Here is an 18,762-nt window from a genome sequence, read left to right as displayed (position 1 = left end):
TAGGCAGAAAAAAAAGTCATGTTTGGCACCAAAGGAAATCAAAAACAAATATATATTTTAAAAGCCGTGCAGGCAAATGAACATCAAATAAACTAAACTCAATTACCATCATGTCACTAGACACACACACTTAAAACAAAAATGCTCGTGGACATCTTCCAAGACACACCATTCGTACAATCCATTGGCAGTGTGCGGTTTTCGCGAGTGTGCAAAATTGGTGGAAATCGCTCAATCAGTAACAAGCAATCTCGGCCGAACACAAACACCGACAAACGCCTTCGATTCTTTAACGGCGCCACCTAAAAATCGTCACTCCACGTTACCGCGCCGAGGGAACACAGGCAGGAAAATGTCGACACCACGCCAAAAAGTGTATCTTGCCCGCAAAACATCGCAGAAAAAAGGCACGACTCCCAAATCACGCCTTGTGTACGTGCCACGTCACCGCCACAGTTTGGTTGTACAACGCTCTCAGCCTTGTCAAGACCACCAACTCAAGAGAGAGAGAGATGGAAAGGTCCGCCGAATGTTTGCGAACATTTTTGCTTTCTTTGACGGGGGTCCCCCCCCCCCACCCTTTACAGAAAGTGTTTGACGCAGGGTGGTGTCTGGCACAATTCAAGTGCGACCCGTCACACGAAAATTCTCACACAGCGTTGGGAAATCTTACAAGTGGCCGTCCCAAACCCCACGGCTCCCGCGCGGGTACAGCGAATGGTTTTTCGAGCATTGGCAGGAACTCACCTCGCACACAACTTCCTTGCTCTCGGTCACATCGAGACATTAGTGTACAGTAAAAGAGGGGTGGAATTATTCACCCCCCAACCCTGGCGAGTCGATGAGCATGCACCGCGATTCAATTCAAGAGGAGTCTTTTTTTACATTGTGGCGAATTCAGTGCTTCGAGTGGATGATGAGGATGACAGTCAACCCCATTAGCCGATATACAAATAGCAAAAAAAAACACGTAAGATTCGTACGCACGCAATAAAATGCAACGTGTTGAGGTTAGGAATCGATAATAATCGATTAATGATACATGTTTACACCACGAGTGCAAAGCCTGCTCGACATGGTAACATTGATCTCTTGACTATTGTGATACCAGGCAGGAAATAGGACGGTGTCTGATCGTACAAAGTCCTTTGAATACACCTTCACCTCTGCTATAGCAAAAAGGACAATAAAACAAATGAAATAATGATCTTGATTCAAACGCACACAACACTGGCCATGCATAGACTTGATATTGCTTCATTAATTATGAACACAGTGCGAGCACTCAAAGTTCAGAAGGAACACACGCTCATGCATCAGACCAGGGAAGGGATGGAAAACTTATAAGTGTCCCCACTCACTGGCACATGACGAACTCACCAGGTCGGCCGATCAAAAGACACGGGCACAGTTCCTTCATCCAATGTATCAAGCGAGTGGTTGACGTGAAAATGTTCGTGGATGCAGCGTTCACAGGCAAGTAGAATGTCTGTTGAAATGTAAGACTCATCTTGAGTTACGCTTAATATTGGTAGACATGCAGCACTGCAGTGTGTCGAAGCATGAAGGTAGTGTTGTCAAAATAATTTTTCTAGTTTTCTTAAAGTCCAAAATCAATAGTATTGAAAAGTGTGTTCACAGAAACAAAGCAACGTATGAAGAGAGAACGTGCCTAGGTATCAGACCGCGAGTCGAAAGTAAGGTTGAAAGTGTGAAACCAGAAATGTAAGCAAGAATAAATAAAACATTTAATCACCACTGCCCCATTGATTTTAGCGACACAGCCTTGCACGTGAAAGTGAAACACTCGGGTATAGGCGTGAACTGATAAACACACGTACTCGCGCAAAAGGAGGGATGTTTCTTTAAGTTAGTCACTGTGAATATGCAACTCAAATCTTGCCCTTTCAGCTGCAGAAATGAACAAAAACACGTTTTCCCCCCAAATTCACAGCATTCCACATTTGACAACTGTGTGTAGGAGAGGACTATACGGGAGAATGGGGACGGTGTATCAGTCCTTCCGTCCTCTCATCCAATAGCGGCAGTAAAACCTGCAGTGTCGGGCACGTCCAAGGTTTCGAGTCCGTATGATCATTGATGGGAGGGGGCTACATGACCGCACGCGTTTGCAATCTGAAAAATCTGCAAGCGCGTTATCATCGTTCTCAGCATCGGCAAGCGCATGTTCATCTTCACGTGCCGCGCTTGTGCCGATCGATACCAGGCATATCGCTGCCATCTTCATCACCACCACCACCGCTGCAGTTCACACTTACGGAACACTTTCCGGGGTGATAAAGCGAGTCTCAAATCACACGACGGGGGACCGCGCGCGTGACATTCCCATCTTGGCTCTTCATTAGTCCGTTACGTGTTAAGCATCAGCAGGAAACACAGCGGGGGGGCAACAAGCCGCGGTGGAGGGGCGACGACACAAAAAATAAAATCACGTAGAACCGAGCGATAATATTGTGGCCGACCCATTTTACAACAACGCAAGGCTTCTGCGACAGCTGACAACCGGCAGAACGAGACATTACGAGCAGACAGAAGACTTCAACAATGACGAGCTCGATGTCCACCACAGGCAGCCGGTCCGGACAGTCGAGGCTGTCGAGACTGTGCACGCTGATACGGACGCCACCGCCCCGGCGGTGGCAAAAGATGGTTGGAGGTGTGGGGGTGGGGGGGGGAACGGTTGGGGCCGGTCACGCGGTCACCAGATACTGGTGGTACATGAGTCCAAAGAGGCTGGTGGTGAACCAGCAGGCGCACGTCCACCACGTGAGGAAGGAGAGGATGCCCCGGTAGAGCGGAGCTGCGAACACGGCGCGCAAGCTCTGCATCGTCACCGCCACCTGGGTGACTGCCGCACCGGCATCGTCCACCAAACCCTCCGATGACGGGGCCTCCGCCGATGACGACGCGGATATGGGAGGTGGCGGCGAGGTCGTTGCAGCCACAGGTACGGAGGAGGGGCCCACGGGGATGGCAGCAGTGAAGGATTCCGGGAGAATTACCCAGGAGTGACCACCTGTGCACGAGGAAAGTTTGAGGCCAATGTTGAATTCAAAGTGCTATTCAATTGTCCAGCCCATGTTACCTGTCGTGATGATGGGGATGATCATAGCGCATCATGTGCTCCGAAAAGGGTGTTAAAGACCCAAGGATATCGTGTATATCACCCCACACGAACTGAATTATTTCAACAACAACAACAACAAAATAACAAGTCTTATTATTATGATAATAGCCTCTATTTACCCATGAAAGTATCACTGAGATTCAAGACTTCATTGAGGACGGTCCTGTATTGGGATGTTTGGTCAGTGTGGGAGGAAACTGGAATACCAGGACAAGACCCAGACATACCATGCGGTCACACACCCTTAAGCGCCACACGTACAGCCGAACAAACCCCTTGCTATACCGCCATCTCCTGACCAATTTGAAACTCAAGTTATCCACGTTTCCCTTTTAAATAATCCATGAATCTCAATGCGGCATTGCTTGGCTAAATCAACGACAATGGTTCAATCAAACTTAAATGTGCAAGACACACTGACATGAACTGCACGAGTCTAGAACCAGACTATTAAAAGCATGCCTGAAGCTGGGTTGGTGGATCGCACACAGATGGAAGAGGTCACGTGCACAAGATACTTAACTGAAGAGCTGGGCGGTGGTAACTATAAAAGGCAGCACAGCAAGTAGAGTAGTAGGTCTATATACGCTGTGTGTGCTCACACGTACCAAGGGTCTTGAGCAGAAAGACAAGATTCAGCAAGAGGACGAGTGGCGCCAGGTACTGCAGGGCGATCACGCACAGGTAGTAGAACACGCGCGCCACCTGCGTTCACAAACAGGACAAAAGCAACCCCCGCCCCCCCGTGTAGTCCTTATTTCATTTCTTTCCACTCTTATCCAACTCTTGTCGTCAAGTGCGGATTTTAAGGGATGGGTATGGGGGGGGGGGTTTTAAGAACTGGTTGAGATATCACTCGCCGCCGATATTAGCCATGGCCGGGTATTGAACTCTGGTGGCAAGGTTCATAGTGGAGAGGAAGAACAACTGCTCCGCTGCTCCACCTGTCTTTTAAGAAGGGGCTGATTCCCCAACCGGGCAGCTGTTGGTTAACGGAGTTGCACACGCCTCGACACTCCCTATAAATAGGCGGTCTGTTTATGGTCATGGCAGTAGTATTGGCTGACCAGCCAGTACTCAAACCTAGGATCTGTCACAGGCTTATTGTCAACGGGTGACGAACTAGTTGCTAAAACAACAGATTTATCCAGGCCGAAACAATCCACGATATCCGTCAAATAAAAATTATAATTGTGGTAGTGCAATTGGCGGCGGTGCATGAGCACCACTAACAAAAACTCGCATTCGTCAATGGCACCTCCAATTAGCACGGTTAGCTACGTACTGTGCAAAATAAGTTAATGATACTTTGGCACTGCCCTAAAAGGAACACAAATATATCACAGGTGATGTGTTGGCCAGTGACCCTTTTTTTATGCCGAGGATTCGGCAATGGCATCGCCGGCTGCAGAGACGTCATCTACTCCACGTTTTCCCTTCTAGCCCCGAGTCACTGACAAGCGTGTTGCATCGTGCCTGTTAATGGATTACAATGAATAGCTTCATTTATCTTCTTGGTTCTTTCGGTAAAGTCACGTAGAAGGGAAGTAATAAAATAATAAAAATAAAACATAATAAAATAATTCTTATGACGTTTCGGCCACAACGCAAGCAGCCGTCCTCAGGTGAAGACCAGGTCTGTCGGGGAGACAGCGTCTGAATGACGTCTGAATGACGCTGTCTCCCCGACAGACCTGGTCTTCACCTGAGGACGGCTGCTTGCGTTGTGGCCGAAACGTCGTGAGAATTATTTTATTATGCTTTATTTTTATTATTTTATTACTTCCCTTCTACGTGACTTTACCGAAAGAACCAAGAAGATGAATCCCTGCAGTCACGAAAGCTTTAAATCGAAAAAGAGCTTTATTTATATTCTGTGAAAAACAGTCAAATGCCTGGCAAATATCATAGCTTGGAAAGTACAAAGTCTCATCAGCAGATTGACACTTCACGACTTCATGATCAGGGCTACTCTCCCAAGCTGCCCCCCCGCCCCCCGCCTCCCCCGCCCCGCTCCACCACCCCCTAATCAGGGGGGCGATGCTCGCTAACGCACCATCTTCTGCAGGTCGCGTGTCCCGATGCGGCCAGCCTCGCGCTTCATCCGGTCCACTCTCTCCCGCGCCAGGTCAAGGTAAGCCTGCACACACAGCCACCACAACCAGTGTCAGCCTGAATCCAATGCTGCGTACGAAAAGCCGCTCAAGTGATGAAATTCCATCGCTCTGGCATGCGATCGCATTTTGTCCACTTGTGTTTCTATCTTTATTGCCACTCCGCTGCAAGTTTTGTTAATCAGTGCCCTTATTGCTGTATTTGTTCTTCAAGACGTTTCCATTAAAGTTTTAAGTGATAATCAAATATGCCTAGTGTGAGATGAGTCTCAGCAAATTAAAACATAAAATGCTTTCAACATCAGCCCTTTGACAATAAAATTATGGATGAAGGCCTCTACACACCGGGCTGTTTGACCATATTGGTTGTTCACCATCAAGCAAACGACACATTATCGTGGTATATCCATGTCCATAATTAATAACCATATTTTTACGAGGACCAAATCAAGCACATTTACAGCTTACGTTATTTAAAGATTTTAAAAAAATATTTCCGACAGGAATTTTAAAAAATCCCACAATCCACAAAATCACAAGCCAATTGTATAAAAACAACGCAATGCTTACGGTATTGTTGTACCGTGCGTTATTCGGCATGCCCAATAACAAATGTTTTACTATTATTATTTTACTAGGTAAGGCCCTCTGACCTATATAGTTATTTTTCAGAAGCGACCTAGCCACAGATGATAGCTCAACGACGTAGCTTATCATGCAGAAATTGATAGCAGCCAAATACTCTAAATGCATGTTGATTCTAAATGTGAGGGGAAAAACCGGAGAACCCGGAGAAAAATCCACGAGAACACGGGTAGAGAGACACGCCCTCCTGTATACCAGGCGAGGTAGTTAATATCTCGCCACCGTGGCGCCCCAAATCGAGGAGGACACGCTCAATCGGCCCACGTGATCTCGAAGACGCTCCGAAGGTGGGCTTCACTCACGGTACCTGCAGGTGTGACCGCGTGAGCAGCAACCGCAGGACACACAGCAGCACGACGGCCCAGAGACGCACGGAGTCAAAGCCCTCGGGCGTCAACCTGGTGGAATTAAGAGATGGGCGATGTGAAACGATAAAAAAACGCACTGCGACGGAATCGCCTATCATGCAAATATTAGCCAATTCAAAAAAAGGGGCATGTCACAACCAGTGGGGATTACTCAATCCATGGATCGATTCGGAATGAATCAACACGGTGGTTAACCCACAAATTACACTCGACTTTGAGCTGGCTTCCAGATCGACTGGGTAGAATGAATACAATTAACCTCGATTCATGATCCACAATACCAAATACGGGCAAAGCCATGCCCCTTCGGGCCACATCACGCCAACTTTCAGAGCTCTGATTGGCGATTTCGTCGGGTGTCCGATTTTATTGTACTGCACGACAGCGCCAGCTCACTCACACGGGCCCGGCTCCTCGCGCTGCAGCCCGGCTCACGATGGCCGTCCGCCACGAAAGAGACGGATGGAATTCGCCGTGACGGTTTTCGTTGGCCCGATCGTCATTTGTTTCGCAGTGAAATTGTTTAGAGCGGCGAGAGTTCGACGAATTGATGGGTGGCGAGCGTTAGGCAAAGGGGGTGAACGTCCGAAAAGGTTCAGTTGAGCGTCACGCGAGTGTCAAGTCACCGGGTCCACGGCACGTGCCGCCTACGAAGAATTATGACCGCGCTACCGTTGTATTGACAGCGTGAGTGGCGAGGGTACCCACAGGTGCAGTCTCTGTCCACGGCCCATGGGCATATTCATGAGGTAGTCTCGCGCTATGGGCTTCACCCACAGCAATGCCACAAGCAGCGGCGCCAGGAAGTTCAGGTGCAGCATGGCCCTATGTGCACACACGCAGGCGGCAATACATAAGGCAGGGCTCGTCAACAGGTGGCCCACAATCCAGATGTGGCCTGCAAAGATTCTTGAAGTGAACCGCCACAATACGGTCCAGCAAGACGTACAGCTCCACATTAGTGAGATGAAAAGAGAGAAACGAGACGGATGTAGACGCAACCAACGTTATTGAGATGAAAGAGAGATAAACAAGAGACAGATGAGAGACCTGGAGACAGAGTTAACTGTGGGGACAGGAATCTCACCCAGATGTCCCAGTTTGTAGCACAATGCACTCACCAATACAACATTGCTCCCCCTCCACACATGCACACACACACAAACATGCACACGTGCTTTCAAACGACTTCACTCCACAATATTCCCCCCGGACTCCAGACCCTTACTGCATGAACGGCTTATGGGCGTAGAGGGTGAGCGCGTCCAGGTGCATCTTGGCCAATCGGAGTCCGGGGAAGGTGAGAAACGCTCCAATCACAGCGCAGAACACGGCCAGCACCGCCTTGAAGGTCAGCTTGGAAATGGGTCCACTGAGCAGCAGGATGGGAGGGGCGGGGGTGGAGAGCGGTTTGGATTGAAGGGCAGTACCCAGGAGGGCAAGGCTGAGGTTCAGACTGAAAGCCTTTCAAGTAGAAGCCAGTGCCAAGGCCAGTCGTGGCCTCGGTGCTCTCGGCCGGGCCGATGAACGACAACGAGCAGAGTTCACGTTGCAGTACAGAACTACGAAACCTCCCCACAATAAAGTTCTTAGAAAGCAATATTTTTTTTCGCAGATAAATTGAGCAATCCCATCAACGTTGAGAAGTTTGTATGGCGGGTTGTTATTTTGGCAAATTACACCCGACGAGTTCGAATCACGGCCCGAGTCTTCAAAGTCCCTGGACCGAAGACCTCCTGAAGCCAAGGTCAAGAACGAGAACTGAATTTTTTTTTCTTTCGAGGGCCCAAGGCCAGAAGGGCAGACGAGACAAGGGGAGACTGATTAATGAGTTTTGGCCCAGACCATTACACAAACTCCGGTTTTCTTCGCAGAAGATTTGTCTCGCCATAGAACAAGGAAGTTCACTGCATCGCCCACTTTCAGATGCGCTTCGCTTCTGCGGCCGTCTGGAATGCTCTTCCTTCTGATACTAGGAAGCCACTGGAGCTACACACTTTTACATTTAGATTAAACTCATTTCTTTAGAATTGCTTTTTGTGTTTAGTTTGGTGTCCTTCCCCCGCATCTCCGATTAGCACGGTTGGCTACGAATGGTACGAAAGAGGTTCAACATGCAGATATACAAGTCACAAGTCCCTTTTTTGCACTCACGCTGACTCCAGGCCCTGCTGATGCAGAAATCCAATGGCATTTTCCGAGAAGTTTGTGAAACCTGCAAGGAGTAGAAGACGTCACTCACAGAGGCCTCTTGCAAAGTGGAACAGACAAACAAGGATTGGGTGTGGAAACGATAGCCATAATGTCCGCGTTAATTATCCGTGTGGAAAGTCTCAAGACTTTTTAAAGAGGGTCTTGAATCAGGATAATTGGCCAATTTCAACATCAGCCTGTCGATGGAGCTCGTGCAAGACGTTGAAGCAGTGTTGGCGGCAGCTGTTCTCCAACAATGGGAGGTGAAGGAGCAATACTCGAAATGAGCAGAGTGCCAGGGGGCTAAAATACAGCAAGTTGGTAGTGGACATAACACCTGCGCCTCTTCCGTTAACACTTTAGGTGGCCTCCGAGTTTTACCTAAACGAGCACGAACCCCGTGGTAACCTCACCACCACGTGTCAAAGTTGTTGTTGTGAATGCGTGTGTATGTGTGCGTGTGTATGTGTGCGTGTGTGCGTGTGTACCTTCGTCCAGCCCAAACTCCAGGAAGCGCTCGCTGACGATCAGCGTGCCCATGGCCTTGACGAAGAAGAAGAAGCCGAAGGTGACGCACAGTGATCGCTCGCCACCGCCCTCCGCCCCGAAGTACTGCCCCGTCAGCGAGAAGAGCACCTTCCTGCCGCCCCCACCGTCAAGGAAGACGCAAGAACTACAACTCAACTATTAAATACATTTTCATTTTACCAGGTGAGGCCCACTGAGCCGTACAGCTCTTTTTCAGAAGTGATCTGGCAACAAGTGATAGCTCAACGAAGTGGCTTATCGTGTGGAAATTTATAGCAGCCAAATACTCGAAACGTGCGTTGAATCTAAATGTGGAGGGAAAACTGGAGGACCCGGGGAAAAATCCACGAACCACAAGCAGAACATGCAAACTCCAAATGTACAGGCGTTAGGATCGGGATCGAACCCACGGCTTCCTGTATACCAGGCGAGGTAGTTAACATCTCACCACCGTGGCGCCAACTGCGACCCCGCGATCCCCACGACACAAGACCAAAACATCTATAATCGCCCGACCTCCTGCACTCGACATCTTTCTACCCTGCTAACACCACGAGATCCGTCTCCCTCCCCACTACTCTCTTGCTGCAGATTATTTTCTGGTGCTGTCCATCGTTTTCATAAAGTATCCAAGCCTGTGAACTCCTCGATTCCAAATTCTCATCCCGGTCGTAAAGACTCCACCGCAGTGCAGAGGCCGTCGGCCATAGGTGGGGATACAGGCAGAACGCGAGGCTGAGCAGACACCAGACCAGGCCCAGGTTGAGCTCGCCGGCCGGTGCGGCGACTGTGTAGTAGGCCTCGGTGAGCACGTAGACGAGGGTCGCGTGCACCGCAAAGTCCAGCAGCCACTGGTACTCGGAGTAGTAGTGCAGCACTGAACGGGGGAACAGAGTGGCAGGCGGCGGGGGGAGACAGAGTGTTTAGTTAGATGCACTCTTCTTTCTCCACTCACACTGGGTCAGTTGGTGCGAGTACGTGTGGGTGTGTGAGTACGTGTGGCTGTGTGAGTACATGTGTGTGAGTATGTGTGGGTGTGTGAATACGTGTGGGTGTGCGAGTACGTGTGGGTGTGTGAGTACGTGTGTGTGAGTATGTGTGGGTGTGTGAATACGTGTGGGTGTGCGAGTACGTGTGGCTGTGTGAGTACATGTGTGTGAGTATGTGTGGGTGTGTGAGTACATGTGTGTGAGTATGTGTGGGTGTGTGAATACGTGTGGGTGTGCGAGTACGTGTGGGTGTGTGAGTACGTGTGTGTGAGTACGTGTGTGAGTATGTGTGGGTGTGCGAGTACGTGTGGGTGTGTGAGTACGTGTGGCTGTGTGAGTACATGTGTGTGAGTATGTGTGGGTGTGTGAATACGTGTGGGTGTGCGAGTACGTGTGGGTATGTGAGTACGTGTGGGTGTGTTAGTACATGTGCATGTGCAAGTACGTGCACAGCCAGGAATGTTGCTAGCACCGTGCCAGATTCAATAGATACTCACAAAAAAAACAGCTCTTGCTCCACCAGCCTGTTAAATGGCTAATGAACAATAATTTGTATAATGTGTGTGTATGGGGACCAGTGGTTAGAACACGGTGGTGAGCACACCCATTACAATCTCGGTCATGACTAACGTCAGCTGAGAGCGATATCTGCCTGCGTGTGCGCGTGTGTGCAATAATCATGGCAACCCGCGTTAAAACGTCTGGCGGTGCACAGCACGAGCAACAAGGGGGTAGCTTTAACTTGGCCCGGGCAACCGAGCCTCAACAATGAGCACCTGGTGCAGTGCGCGAGTTGGCCAGATGTGAACCTGGCCACACACACACGCTCCCCTTACGGTTGACTTTAACAGGTGCTTGCTCACAGCACGTGTCCCTTGAGTCTGCATGGCTGCACGGAGAACATTTGTGTTTATTTGGTCTCACCCAGTGCGTCCATAGGAGACACGGGTTTCGTTTCCAGCTGCAGCTCAATGTCCTTGGGCACCGTTGCTGGCTTCCCGGCAGTCCCATTCTCCTTCCTGCACGTGTGTAAACACACACAGCAACACGCGGCATACACACACACAAGACAAACATCTCCTGTTTACACTGACGGGGGTGTTGTGGAAAATGCACAACATCAACAGCCACGATTCGTCATTGTGGCTGTGAGGTGTAAACATACACACACACTTTTCGATTTAAAGCTTTCGTGACTGCAGAGATTCATCTTCTTGGTTCTTTCGGTAAAGTCACGTAGAAGGGAAGTAATAAAATAATAAAAATAAAACATAATAAAATAATTCTCATGACGTTTCGGCCACAACGCAAGCAGCCGTCCTCAGGTGAAGACCAGGTCTGTCGGGGAGACAGCGTCTGAATGATGAATCTGAGGACGGCTGCTTGCGTTGTGGCCGAAACGTTGTGAGAATTCTTTTTATTATGTTTTATTTTTATTATTTTATTACTTCCCTTCTACGTGACTTTACCGAAAGAACCAAGAAGATACACACACACATATATACAGACAAGCACACACTAAACAAATGTCCCACGTTTAGCCTCATGGCAGAGGTGGGGAACCTATGAGATTTCATTTCAGATGGTCAGTGACCACATAAGGCTTACCACCTCTGAACGTTTGCATCTTATCTGCACTAATTGGGTACTAGTGGGATATATTTTTCTCCTTCCAATGAAACCGGGGTTTTAAGTGAAGCACGCTCAGTCTCTTCCGTCGCTGCAAGGGACTCTTTATACTCCGTCGACAGAGACGTTACTATTCGTGCCGTTATCGGATCATCTGAAAGTCCCATTGAGCCTACCATAAGGAAAGAGGTTCTCTGGCCCCAATCCGAATTTGAGAGCATCACAAGATGCCGAACACACCATTGTGCACCACAGGGAGTGAGGATGCACACAAACGAGATATATATATGGGGAAAAAAGACATTTAAAAAAACGGGGCATTGTCTTGACCTGGCACAGAAGCACAAGATCCGAAGCCACCAGAGGTATATTGGATAGAAGAATCCATCCAATGGGTTGCAGTAACAAATTCACAAAGATAACGATTTCCCCCCCCCCCCCCATCCCGCTAATAGCATGAACAGACTGTTGGGGCAAGTGCTGTTAACGATTAGCACCTACGAAGGGCAGCACGGCACACGAGGGGATGGGTGGCCAGCACCACGCCCAGCTGCCCTTGTCCACCCAGTGGCGATGCTTACACACCGCATCAGGTACTAAGTCGACCTAGGGGAGGGCCCAGGACCGGTTCAGATAATCGTCACTGGGGGAATGGAACCCGGGTCGCCGGGTTCGTAGCGCAGAGCGCTGAACACTACACTGCCGCTTCCCACAAACCCACACAAAAACCCACGCGCGCACACACACTCTCTCCGTACCTGTCCTTCTTGAACTTTCCCTTGGGCACTTGCTTCCCGGCCAAATTCATCAGCTCCTCGTCTGAAGGGTGTCGGTAACGCACCAGGCTGCACGTGTGTGCACATGTGTGTGTGTGCAAGAAGGAATGGAACAGTTGTAATAGCAGGACACCCACAGCACGTACAAACAATACATGTACACGTGCGCATGTCCAATTTGTCACTCCACTGTTGGCGGAGGGCCTACCCACACCATGCAAGCTGTGCGGGTCGTTTGACCATACTTCACCATGCTGGTGAATGCGAGTTAGCAAGGGAGGAAGCATAGAAAGTTCAGTGCAACAACAGATGTTGTGGCACTGCTCTCTGCTGCCCACCATGTTAGCCCTGCAGCAGCCTACATCAAATTGCTGCACGGGGTGGTCACTCATCCAAGCACAACATCCAGGCTTAATCCCTCTTGGTTTCTGAGATCCTGATTATATTGATCACGTTCAGCTTGATTTGGCCACGGGTGCGCACAGAGTAATAACATTACTTTTAAACAAGCTACCGACGAGGGTGCCACTCGAATTTCAAGTTTGCTATTAGTCAAGGTTACGCCTCCTGGATTTAGCACTGGGAGTTTAAATGCAATATCTAAATATTTCTACTCTTTGGTTTTTTCGGTAAAGTCACGTAAGGTAAAAAATAATAAAAAATGAAAACGAAATTAAATGACAAGTTAAATAAATTAAATTAAAAATCAAAACAACTAAATTAAATCACGACGTTTCGGAAGCAACACAAGCCTCCGTCTTCAGGTGGAACCGCCACAGCACAATTACTGTAATGAATAAAGAGAGCTGTTTAGAGAACAGTGATTATATAGGGTAAGAGGGGGGGGGGGAGCCAAGGAGTGGGGGGGGATTAGCTGATTAATAGTTAAGATAAGGGTAAGTGTAAGACAAAATATTTGCTGCACACTCAAAAGAGTTTGAACATGAATTCCAGTCAATACGTAGTGATGGTATAGGCATAGATGCAGATAAGATGTGGAGGGGATCCCTGAGCAAACCTGTAAATATTATCAAATTTGAATGACATTTTCAAGCGTAGCAGCAAACGTAACAAATTGCAAGGGTGCGATTCCAGGAAAACTGAAATTGAGTGGCACCCTACCACTACTCGCTATTCTTCTATTACAGTTGATGATGAGCACGTGAGAAGCTAGAGATCGTGTACCAGGCCAAACATGAGCCGGGTGTGATTCTGTACGCACCGTATAGGGTTTGCTACTTTTTGTGGATCTCTCACATTGAATGCGTGTGTGCACGAGAACAGGAGTTCGATGGACGACAAATCGAAGTTCATTACACGCCAGCACAAAACAACAAAAAATACGCGACGGCCAACACCGACACACACCCCCCCCCCCCCCATCCAAAACGATGTTTAATATTCAGCAAAGCAACTACGAAGACGCACACACAAGCGCTGCTGCAGATTACATAGCCGCGTTAACGACCGTGACGAAAATGGACGGACAATTTATTTTTCCTTTCAAAAACGAGCAGCCACCGCAAGAACTTCCGAGGATTTTTACGGGGTCCCCCTCATGAGCGCTGCATAACCAGCACCTGGTGGCATGTGTCTGCTGACAGTTTGTGCCGCTCACCACAGCTGCCAACTTCTTGCCTGGAATCTGCAAGCGTGAGCAAAGCGAACATCGGGGGGGGCACATTTGCCCAGCACCCATCGAGTATCTTCACCTCTTGTAGCCATTCTCAATCCACTGCTAGCCTGGCTCGAGGAGCTTCTCAATGCCCTCTGGTCTCGTGCGGCAACGCCAATGCATCTCGCTTCACGAGCGTTGCAAAATGTGTGGATGCCGCCCCTCGGTTTATTTTCCTGCCGGGTGCATCCTGCTTGAGTCCGCTCCAACTTTCCTCGCGGTAAAAGCGTTGCCTACGCGTGTCGCTTTGACATCGGAGGTGGGCGGTTCTCTCATTACTGCGGCAAGAGTTGGGGAAGCGAAGAGGATGGGCCACGGGGGGGGTGGGAAGGGAGGATGGGGAAGGCGGTCGGCGATTCTCACCTGCCATTGCAGAGCAACCATCGGGCAAATGAGAAGTGGGGGGAGAACTTTTGCAGGAGGCTTGCCACCACCATGCTCAACACGAGCTGCACACCTATCACACCCTGCACCACACACACGCACGCGCACAGATTCCTTGGTTTAGCCATACCGATTGGCTCGGGCAAGCGCTGTTTTGAGGAGCACTTGTTAAGGTCTGCGCACAGCACACGAGGAGATAGTGTGTCTAGCACCAGGTCCCACCAACATTGTCTCCCCACGTGCTGATGTTAATACACAGCACAGGCACTCATTTGAGGCTCAGTTGACCTAGGGTAGGCTCAGGATAGGTTCAGACACCAATCGTCGCTGGTGCCATCCATGGCCAGGAACCGAACTCGGTTTGCCGTAGCACCCGATTCATTGTGCCCCCTACTACCTGTAGATGATCTCCTCACTAACGCTGTACTATTATGTCACAAAAAACAAGAAAATCCCACTCCCCTCTGAGACCAGCGTGAACCAGTTCAACTCACCCTGCCACACGATCCCGCCCGCACCTTACAAACCCAGAAACACATATAACAACGGTGGCTTTTACCTTCGCCCTTCCAAAAACACAACTATGGAAACAAACCCTTATACGGGCTTCCAGGGGCGTGATTACAATCTGCAGTTTCAGCAAAATGTTAGGAGATTCAGCGAGGGTGTTTCTTAACCTTCTCCCTCTTGACGTTTACGAAGTTTCTGTGAAGACTTCACCGCCTACTCTTTGACAGGCAAATTGGGGACAAATTTTTTTGTATCAATAATAAACGAGAAGGAATAGTTTCGATCAATTACACGTGACTGCTGAAAGTGTGAAAGTTACATCACAACGTTACGCTTTGGTCAACCAGGCACGTGTACAATGCGATCAGCATCGTCACGTGATACTGGCCTACGTATCAGAGTAAGTGTTTGTTAGTGAGAACCTATTGAAAGCACCCCAACCACACACGATCGAAGGGGACAGCGCAGCAAAAGACACCACGTGATTTTGCAAAGCAGACGTGGAATTTTAAACAGGAGCTCTTTGGAACCAGGATCAATAAAGACAATATTTTTCACCGATTACATATTACTATAAAACTTTTGTGAACACATATATAAATGTTCCTCCAATATTATTCTTAAATGAGAATAATTATAGGCAATTACCCTTCTGCAGAGAAACATTGCCCAAAATCCTATCCACATTGATATATTTGGTTATAAGGCCGTGTTAAATCGCATAAACGGCAAAACGTGGTCAGTTTTAGTTCGACGCGTTTGTACACCACTAACAATGCGGTCGCCTAAAAATGTTCAGAGTAAAATAAATTGTCTCCATTTCCAATCCACCAAATGGTTGAAGAAGGCCTCGCTATGCCATGTCGGCCGTGGAGGCTTATTGACTCTTTACTTCACCATGCGGGCCATTGAAGAGGGGGAGGACAGGACATCACTCGCCACCAATGTTACATGTGTGTGTATGCATTCATGTTGAACTTCTTTCGCAGCGTGCACAGCCAACCGTGCTCATCGGAGGTGCGGAAAGTGTAAGATGGGAATCGAACCTGGGTCACCGGATTCATAGCCAAGTGCACCAATGACTGTGCGACCAATCCACCCCATTTCAAGAGTATAACTATGTTGTTTTTAAACTGGGAACAGCTAAATTATTTTCAAGCAATGAGATTTTGCATTCCACCCAAAGGAGTGTTTTGTATTTGGGTGTTGGCACCTGTACACAAGGATATTAAGATAGAAAGTTCAGCGCAACATAAATCAACGTTGCAGTCATCACGCACACGCTGGCACACGCTGGCACCGTCACTCAAGGTGCACACAGCGAGTCGAATGACACTGCACAACCACGCGGACGTGCAGTGGCCACTAAGTTAAACACAGGAGCTGAACACGGGCAATACCACTCATATAATACATATATACATTCATGTACAGAACAGGCATTACATGTATATATAAAGAGCTAAACATAGAAATAAACTTCCAGGCAGCCAATGACTTACATATATTTACACACACCCACACACACCCTTGCACCTAAAACACACACCCCCACTCACACATGATGTTGGGCCAAGTGCTGATGGCAGGGATCTATTCAGGCCGGAACTTCCAACACCCCCCCCCCCCCCGCATTGCACGCCTAATGCACGTGGACCTACATACACATCCCCATTTACTTGTCGAATTACACAGCTACACCTCTGCATAGCTACACACATACATGCCCAAACAATTACTTAAACACACTCCTATTTTGCTGCAGACAAACCTCGTGCAATAACACACACATCCGTAACACTGACCTACGCAAATCACGCATTCCCCCATACTTACACATTTCACACACACCCCAATCACTTTCACCCATACACACCCCCAAACCCCCCCTTCACAATACCACCCTCATACATTGACTCCGACTCGGCTACACACATTGACGTCCTCCCATACATTGACCGACACATATCCACACACACCCCTACACAGATGCCCGTACCCCGACACACACATACACCGACACACACAAAGACACACCCATACATTGACCTCCACTGTCAAACATTGCCCCCTACTTTCACCTTCACACAACATCTCCCATTCATCGTCACATCGACAGTCCCACGGAAACCGACTCCGCTACGCCACACAACTTCACATCGCCCAGACATTCACCTACACGCACCCCAACACATCCACACACCTCAACATATCACGATTATCACCATACATCGGCACACGCCACACACGGCCATTCATTGACCTACGCTATCCCCCCACCCCAATACATTCACCGCTGCACCTACACACACACGCACCCCGACACTCACAAGGAGGGAGACAGCTGCCAGTCTAACCCTGCTGCTGCTGCTACTGCTGCAGCTACTGACTGACTGCTCTCACCATGATCTCTTTGCAAGCGTTCCCGTGCCCAGCGTCGATCTCCCCGTGCCCAGCGTCGATCTCCACGTGCCCAGCGTCGATCTCCACGTGCCCAGTGTCGATCTCCCCGTGTCGCTCTCCCCGTGCCACTCTCCCCGTGCCGATCTCCCCGTGCCCAGCGCCGCTCTCCCCGCGTCCTCCCTCCTCCACCTGTCCCTTGGGGCTTCAACACTGAACCACAATTCCCACCACGCATAGGCGCGGAGCGGCCCGGTTCCCCGGCGCCATTGGTCCGCCGGTCACCGCGTGCCGTCCGCCCGCGCCAATGGGAGAGCCGCATTTGCTGATACGTGTTGGGAATTGTAAGTTGGAGGTCGCGCGGGGAGCGTAGGACCCCCGGTTCACGCTTCTCTCGCCCCACCCCCCCCCAGCCACTGCCGCGGGGCTGTTCGCAAAGCTGGCTGAAGTGCCTGATTAAAATATATACTTCTCGTACAGAAATTATACTGATTACAATTTTTTTTAAGTTAAACACCATCATCATTGTAGTTTCCATTGAGCATATTAGTTAATGTTATTTCAATATTTTATTTTAATATTATTGTCTCAAGTATTGGGATCACGTTGAAATTTACATTTATCTGCTGCATGTCATCCACCTGCTGCAGTATATATATCTCAGTTTGTTATACTGTATTACATTAATATATTTAATCCTACAGTAAATGAACATCATGTTAATTTCATCAACATGTTAATTTCCACAAGGTATATCGTACAGTAGTAGTGTACAGTGCTATAATTTAGTGGGCGTGGTTATGAAAAAGTAGGCGGGGATTGCGCGAGTGGGCGGAGCTGACGTGGCTGACATTGGCACATCACTGGCACATCATTGGAAAATCGCTGAAATATAACTTAGCACATCGATATCAGGTCACTGGCATATAATTGGCACATCACTGGCACATCATTGGCACATGACTAGCACATCGCTGGCAGATCATTAGCAGCTCAGGAGCCTATTACTGGCACATCACTGGTACATCATTAGAAAATTACTGGAATATCACCAGCACATCACTGGCACATAATTTACCCATCACAGACACATTGCAGACACATCACTGGCATGTCACTGAACAATCGCTGGCACATCAAAGACATCACAGACACACGTATCTCTGGAGCCCCCTACTGCCCACGTGGCGGTGAATGTACAATGTCACTTTACAGCGTCACTACTGACAGTGTTACTATGCACAGGCTCACTGCAGTGTGCCACTATTCACAGTGTAAGTATTAACACATTCCTGCGGAGGGAGCTGGTAGGAACGTCGGGTTGCTCGGTCAATGGCCAGGGTCAACGGCGGCGTGGTGTATTCCACAAAGATGCCCGACTGTGAGGGCGGGCACAAGCCGGC

At 49.0% G+C, this 18,762-nt stretch overlaps 1 protein-coding gene across 1 annotated transcript; it reads right to left on the bottom strand.

The window, feature by feature from the left end:
- Nucleotides 1-17,565, bottom strand: LOC144945883 (transmembrane protein 161B-like). Its single transcript, XM_078874498.1, has 13 exons — nt 17,363-17,565; nt 14,429-14,532; nt 12,373-12,459; nt 10,910-11,004; nt 9,717-9,873; nt 8,957-9,108; nt 8,430-8,490; nt 7,504-7,647; nt 6,984-7,100; nt 6,215-6,305; nt 5,205-5,288; nt 3,757-3,853; nt 1-3,037 (listed from the first exon to the last, which is right to left on the bottom strand). Exons 1-13 carry the CDS (start codon nt 17,363-17,365, stop codon nt 2,712-2,714), a joined length of 1,518 nt encoding a protein of 505 aa, XP_078730624.1. The 5' UTR covers nt 17,366-17,565; the 3' UTR covers nt 1-2,711.
- Nucleotides 17,566-18,762: the final 1,197 nt, after the last annotated feature.

The sequence above is a fragment of the Lampetra fluviatilis genome, chromosome 39, assembly GCF_964198595.1.
Source record: "Lampetra fluviatilis chromosome 39, kcLamFluv1.1, whole genome shotgun sequence".
Taxonomy (NCBI): Eukaryota; Metazoa; Chordata; class Hyperoartia; order Petromyzontiformes; family Petromyzontidae; genus Lampetra; species Lampetra fluviatilis.
Note: the sequence above shows the minus strand (reverse complement) of the source record. Positions and strands in the feature narration are given on the sequence as shown.

Excerpts from the sequence above, each read along its gene's own strand:
- LOC144945883 (XM_078874498.1), bottom strand. Across the intron at positions 7,101-7,503 it reads GCCCATAAGCCGTTCATGCA|GGCCATGCTGCACCTGAACT; the intron begins GTAAGGGTCTGG and ends GTGTGCACATAG. Across the intron at positions 5,289-6,214 it reads TCACGCGGTCACACCTGCAG|GCTTACCTTGACCTGGCGCG; the intron begins GTACCGTGAGTG and ends CTGTGTGTGCAG.